The sequence below is a fragment of the Saccostrea echinata genome, unplaced genomic scaffold, assembly GCF_033153115.1.
Source record: "Saccostrea echinata isolate AGI-Se365-2 ecotype Australia unplaced genomic scaffold, CSIRO_AGI_Sech_v1 ptg000036l, whole genome shotgun sequence".
NCBI classification, from domain to species: domain Eukaryota; kingdom Metazoa; phylum Mollusca; class Bivalvia; order Ostreida; family Ostreidae; genus Saccostrea; species Saccostrea echinata.
Genome location: NW_026889785.1, coordinates 7,593,059 through 7,600,649, shown reverse-complemented (window position 1 = coordinate 7,600,649; position 7,591 = coordinate 7,593,059). Strand labels below are relative to the sequence as shown.

At 35.5% G+C, this 7,591-nt stretch overlaps 1 protein-coding gene across 1 annotated transcript; it reads right to left on the bottom strand.

Annotated features, from left to right (window-relative positions):
* Window positions 1–524: 524 nt before the first annotated feature.
* LOC133199891 (uncharacterized) lies at window positions 525–3,670 on the bottom strand. The gene is made up of 2 exons (XM_061335701.1): window positions 2,272–3,670; window positions 525–607 (listed from the first exon to the last, which is right to left on the bottom strand). The coding sequence occupies exon 1, from the start codon at window positions 3,393–3,395 to the stop codon at window positions 2,280–2,282; it is 1,116 nt and encodes a 371-aa protein (XP_061191685.1). The 5' UTR covers window positions 3,396–3,670; the 3' UTR covers window positions 525–607; window positions 2,272–2,279.
* Window positions 3,671–7,591: the final 3,921 nt, after the last annotated feature.

Below are 7,591 nucleotides of genomic sequence, written 5' to 3'. Positions count from 1 at the left end.
ATTTTCTCAAATACTTGATAACAATAGATGCATCCCAAGTATGTACATATCGAGATTTTGATGGTCTCAAATTAAAAACACCCTTCATAAATCGTATAACAAGTGGATGACATCCAACAGTAAACCCATCAAAAATCAGTCCAACAGAAGATAAAGCCCCTCGGGCAGTATTAATAGCACTATACCCTAAACCTAGGCGAAAAAGATGTGCTAAAAATTCAATAACAGTTTCTATAGTTGTACAAAATGGATCAATCGATTTTTCACTACAGTACTGAAACCATCTCGTATAAAATGTTTTATATTGTTTCTTGGTTCCCGACTTCCATGATGCCAAAAGGATCGAGGCTGCTTGATGAGAAATTCCTCGTTTTTGGTACTGCAACCGGACAATCGACATGCCATCAGCACTAACGAGTCTTTCAGAGGATGCTGCACATCTGTGCCTGGAAGTGTCAACAGATTGTCCATCACAGGTAAAATCACCGGATGATCCACCAGTTTTTCTAACACACGATTGAACCACGGCTGTGTTGGCCACACTGGAGCCACCAGTACACACTCTGCTTGGTCCTGACAAATCTTCCTCACCACACGTCCAATGAGGCTGAAAGGAGGATTAAGATAACCATAAATGTTTGCCCATGAAAAACTAAATGCATTAACATAACGGGCATCTGGATCTGGATGCCAAGAACAATATACATCAATCTGCTTATTCAACCTTGTTGCAAACAAATCAATTTCAGGTTGTTCCCATCTTAAAACAATTTTATGGAACACAGATTTGCTCAACATCCATTCTATTTGATCATCAAATTTGCGCGACATCATATCTGCTATCAAATTATCTTTACCAGGAATGTGCCATGCACTTAACCACAGATCCCTATTCATACTCCATAGCCAAATTTCTTTTGCAAGTTTATCACATTTTTTAGAACTAATACCACCCATGTTATTGATGTAGGAAATAGCTGTGGTATTGTCCATAAATAATTTGACATTTTTATTTGTTACATCAGAACAAAAGCACTTTAACCCAAAAAAGCAGGCTAATAATTCTAAGTAATTGATATGATTTTCAGATTCATCTGTTGTCCATCTACCCCCTGATTTCAATTCATTCATAACAGCACCCCATCCAAGATGAGAAGCATCAGAAGTTATTGTAAGATCATAGGGTTCATGCAAAATTCTTCTAACTGATGAAGAAATATTAGAAATCCACCAATCTAATTCTAATTTCATTTCTTTTATTATAATCATGAAAGCATCATAGTCATGTTGTGATTGTACAAGTGCATCAGTTTTTGCTCTTTCCATATCACGATAAAACAGCTGACCAAATTCTACTGCTGAAAAACTAGCCACGACCAATCCAATGACCTTTGCAACTTCTCTAATTTTTTCTCTTGATTTTGTTTGTAATTTTTTACATGCCTCTAAAATAGATTCCTTTCTTTCTTCAGTAAGAGAAACTATCATCAATTCAGAATCAATAACATTTCCTAAGAAAATGATTTTTGTACTAGGTGTGAGAACAGACTTCTCATAATTGACTACAAACCCTAGACTCTCTACTAGGGCTAAAGTTTCAGAAACATGATCTAAACACTCTTTATTACAATTGCCAATCAGTAACGAGTCATCAATATACCCAATAATGACATGTCCTAATCTTCTAAGTGTTGCAAAAACAGGCTTCAGTAGTTTTGTAAAGAGTCTAGGTGCACTAGCTAACCCTTGAGCGAGAGAAGTATACTGACAAATCTTATTTTTCCATATGAATCTAAGAAACTTTCTATGTTCCTCTGCCACACTGACACTATAGTATGCATTGCTAAAGTCAACACTAGCAAAATAACAACCTTGAGTCACTAAATCAAGAGCACTCTCAAAAGTATCCATTTTAAAATGGTGATACACAATGTTTTTGTTAAATTCTTTCAGGTTCAAAATGACTCTATAACTGCCATTCTTTTTAGGTCTAGTGAAAACAGTGGAAATGAAACCATCACTAAGGTCTACATTTTCAGACAATTCTTCAATTACATTCATATCTAATAAAGATTCAATTTCTTTGTCAATCACACATGATTCAGCTGAACTAAAACGTGGCTCAAAAGGTTTTGAATTTTGTACAGGAATTTTATCATCTTTAAATTCCAAATGACAACCTTTCACAATATCTAATATACTTTTATCTGATGTTAACTCTTTCCATTCAGAAATGAAATTTTTTAGTACACCTGCTCTATATTCACATACCTTTTCAACTACTTCTGGAGGCGACTCTGCAAGCCTCTTCGTTGGTAGTTTTTTGAATCAGATGAGAAGGATGCAGCATTCGAGTAGGATCCACGACCCCTTGCAGCTCCTCGGACAAAGCGTCCACGTGATCGTCCCCTCATAAAGCGACCACGGAAGCTCCCTCTATATCCGATACCAATTTTGTTGCTGATTTTGGAACAATCTGTGATGTCTTTTACAGTTTTAGGGACATCGTCACCAAACAAATAGTCTGTATACTTTAAATTATGACTACAAAGGTGAGTATATTCACCCTTCATATCAGGTTTCATAAATTCTCTACGCAACATACACAACTGTCTGTTGGCATGCCCCAGCAATGCCAATGATTCCATAGCATTTCCCAAAAGGTCTAAAATCTCGGGATTGTCACACTTACCGAGCAAATAAGTAATTTTAGTGAGTGCACAAGCACCCTTGATCAACGAAGTCTGAACATTTTGCATCTTCTTATCGGAAGATTTTGTAGTTGGGCTCAAAAAATCCCAAACCATTTGGTTAGTTTTCACAGTCACTAATGCTGAACAGTTTTCAGGACGATTTGTCGTTTTCAGAAGTTCATTATATCGTTCTTCCTCGATTCCCTCTCGGAACCAATCTGTCACGAGATTAGCTAGTTCATCATCAATCGGTTTATCACAAGTCTCTTTAACTTTAAGTTTCTTACCGGCATTGACGTACTTGTTTTCCGTATCAGTCAGAATCTCGTTTAATGCGCGCTTCCTCGAAGCCGCTTCACCGGAAGTACCCGGTTCGTCCGGGGTATCGTCCTGACGATCTTCATATTCTTGGTAATCATAATCATACAGATTTTCTAGCTCTGTCATACGATCGTCTTGTTTCTTTTGATTCTCTTGAATCGCTTTTAATATGTTGAGAATCTCATTCTCGTTATTTGGCGCGGAACTATCATGTCCTCCGCCATGACCACGAGAACACGTGGAAGTGCCAGTCGAAGTCGACGAACTCGACGACGAACGTAAGTTAGACGGTGTTCTCTCCGAAGACGATGATTTGTTCGGGGCTTTTTTCTTTCCCTTGACCGGTGCTTTATCATCGTCAGGGTTAGGAACGTCCGCCATGACGCACGTGGTTTGAACTTTCAAAACCGATGAAAAAATATCTGACCACGTCAGACAAAATCGCCCCCGAAAACTGATCTGACCACGTCAGAAACGATAATGAACTCTGAAAAAGTTCTAAGAGTATATTGACCTCGTCAATATGTAAAAATATATCAATAATGATCGAGCAAGTAAGACCACGTCTACTCGCTCCGGCTACTTGCAGTTCAATGACTTGGCGGCTGCGCAGTACTATTCACATTATCTCGGAAGTGACGTTTACGAAAAATAACTATATTACAATGCTTATATTCTACCATCTATTAACTATTGTTTGACTATTTGGGGTAATGCCCCCAAGCAGGACATGGGCAGACTATTTAAATTACAAAAAAGGGCAGCCAGGATTATTCTTGACGCAAGTCCTGATTCTTCTTCTAAACCACTGTTTGAGAAACTTGGATGGTTAACAGTTTATGAGCTAGTTGATCTATACAAATACATATTATTATACAAAATTTTCAGCGGAATGACTCCCGAATATCTTTGTAATTTATTTGAATTTCACTCCTCAGCCTCTTATAACCTGCGATCTGAAACTAATTATGACCTTAAATTACCTAAGTTCCGTACAAACTTATTCAAGACCTCTTTTCAGTACTCAGGTGTGCACCTATGGAATAAACTTCCCCAGCACATAAGACTCTCTCAATCTCTACGAGCATTTAAGTGTAATGTAGAAAATTACATTATCAGCTGTCGTACAATTATTTGAGCACAGTAAGATTTTGATATCCTATCTACAATGTGATTGTTAGTTGTATGTACATATTACCAGACATGGACACTCTATTCATAATTTTGTGATTGTAATTCCTTAAGACTATATCTGTTTTATGTTGAATTGTATATTTACATGTGTACTTGTTTATCTTTGTAATTGATATATAGAAGGCCCTGGGGAAGAATAGTGCATGCACTAACCAGGTTACCTTCTTTAAATAAAATTTTATTATTATTATTATTATTATTATTATATATTTGTTCCACAAATAAACGAAAAGCTGAAAATCTTGGAAAAGGCCTGGGCTACACATAGAATGAGAACAACAAAATCATCCCCACGTGGTTTATGGGATGCAGGACAACTTCAAAATCCTACAGGTATAGATTTTGTTGATGTCAATTATGGAACAGAAGGCTTTGTTCTGGAAGCTGACAATAATGATGAAGACGAGAGACCAATTATTTCTTCTGTGTCTAGTGGTATCATCACTGCAGGATGTAAAGAGCAGCTTGATAATGAAGTGCAAAGAACAGGGAACTTAACAAATTTTGGGATAGATATGTACATGAAGTCTCTTCAAATCATAAAGAATCATCAATAAAATTAACCATATTCAATGAACCTTCAATGCAAATATCCACAGTACAAAACACAACAATAAATTTTCTGACATTTTATTCATTCTCAAAGACAATTCAGTGGTTTGAAATTAATTTGTGCATGCATTCCTGTGTTAAAAAAATGGTCATGAGCATAATCATAATAAAGAACTTATTAAATACATTAATTTTCACCAGAATACATTATCTGATGTATTTTAACATAAAATAAAACTTTTGAACAGAACAATGTAATATGTAGCATGTTTGCGGCATACATTGCGTCCAGAACAAGAAGCCTATTGTCCTTAAAAGTCACCCGAGTATAAGAATCCATAGAAATGCAATACAATAATTACACTACTGTCCTACGTAGTATTTCATTGGTTATGATGCATGGATAGAGAGATAAATGATCTAAACACTACTGAGTATTCAAGATATTGTAAAATTTGTGAAACATTGGGTAGGGTCATGGGGGAGGAGAGGCACTGTCCTGTGCATTATCAAATTGTCATCATGCATGAATAAAAATTACTAGGTTAATGAAGGTATCTAAAGAGTATTCAAGTTATTAAACAATTAATGGCAAGAGACACTTGGGACACATCGCTCACCTGAGCACTTTGGCTGGGAAAAAGCAGGAAATTAATCAGTTCAGTACTGAAAAGTATAAATATTACCAATCACAGCTTTGCTGTTCTCAAGAAGGAGATTTTATAAGATTTTTCCTATGTACTCCTTTGTAAAACTTTGATCTCCCATTGTGGCCCCACCCTATCCCCAGGGGTCATGATTTGAACAAATTTAAATCTACGCTACCTCACAATGATTCCACATAAGTTTCATATTTACAAGCATACTGGTTCTTGAGAAGAAGATTTTTAAATGATGCCATTATTTTTTTATGAAATCTTAATTACTTCCCCTTGGAAGCAGGTGTGTCCTTACTTTTGAACAAACTTGAATTCCCTTTACCCAAGGATACTTTGTGGCAAGTTTGGTTGAAATTGGCCCAGTGGTTCATGAGAGGAAGATGAAAATTTGAAAAGTTTATGAGGAAGACGACAGACAGTGGACAAATTTTGATCAGAAAAGCTCACTTGAGCCTTTGGCTCAGTTGAGCAAAAACAGAAGTGGGGGCAAGTGTAAGATGATATGGCTCATATTTGTAATATGTTGTCCCATACTCCAATAGTTTTCTTAACATGCGAACATAATAAAAATATAAATGCATTTTCACCAAATAACCCCCCCCCCCCAGCATCAGAACCCATAAACGGTGGCTATGAATTTCTCAATTTTGGTATAGACTACCTTGCTCATCCTAACTATTTAATCAGTTTACCTGCTAGACCTCCACAAGTTGAGAAGATTTTTAAAGAATTACCAATGTATTAAATTTTCCAATATACATGTATGATCAAAATGGCCCAGCCCTAACACCAGAACACCCTGATCCAGGGGATCATAAATTTCGTAATTTTGGTAGAAGCTTCTTTACTCATCATAAATCAGTTTGTGTCTGCTAGATGTCCAGAAGTAGACAAAAAGATTTTTAAGAATTGCATAATTTTTTTTAGTTTTTACCCCAAATTTACACCCCCATGAGGGGATATGAATTTTACAATTTATGCCCCTTTCCCTACTTTTAAAAACATAAGACTTTATGTAATTACATGGTGGAGGCTAGTGCTGGGATTTCATTGCTGCTATTTCTGTGTAAAAAACAAAAGAAATTTTAGTTAATGCATTCATGAATTTGTGACCTTGACTTGAGATCTTTTAGCCTCAAAATTAATAAAGCTCTTCTACAAGTTATAGAGACATTATCTTAAGTTTCATTTAAAAACTCAAAGGAAACTATATATCACTTGGAAACCATTTCATACCCCCAGTATATGGATTTATGGCCTTGATTTTTGAATTTTGACCAAAAAATCAATAGCGGTATTCATTGAGTCATAAGGAGTCATCTAGTAAACTTTCAATGCAAACTAGCAGGAATAATGTTATAGACAGAATGACGATCAGCCTGACCAAGAGACCCATATTAATATATTTACATGTACAGGCACAGTACACAGAAACAATGCTGTTAATTGACAGGCAAAACAGACCTCAAAAATTTGATGAGAATAACTTAACAGTAATTTACACATAATGTATAATGATATGAAAAATAAACAATGAAGAAAGTTGACACCAAGTCTATGTAAAAATGGATATTTCCCTCTAAAAACATGGGGTAAGATTGCTGAAATAATTTTATTTATTAATTTGTATGAAATATGAACCAAGAATACTGCATGAAAACAAGTACAGGAAATTCAGGACTGTATAAAACATCACATGTTGGAATTAAGGAGTTAATCACTTCTGGAAACTGAATAGTAGGTGGTATTTGAAACCCTAGAACTGGCTCCTCATCAGCTCCAGTTACAAATTGTAAAATATTAGCAATGGATAAATGTTCTCTTCGACCACCTGCAAAAAATAAAATTACAACAATTGGATTTTACTTGCTTGTATAATGTTGCTCATAGAAAAATTAAAATCAAATTTTCTTCACTCCACAGAATATAATATTGTTCAAGAGGTTTTTTTCCTGCGTGTCGCAAATTTTTGCAGAATTTTCTAATACACCATTATTCTTTATTTGTGTAGTCCTTTCTTTTGCAATTCTCCCAGTGGTTTATCAGAGTTATCTATGTAGTCTATGTGGTAAACACCTGCATGGGGACAATTTCATGCAAGTTTATTATTTTGCAATCTATTTAAACTGCTTGTAAAGAAAGCAAAAATTGGACTATCGCAAAAAAAAAAAA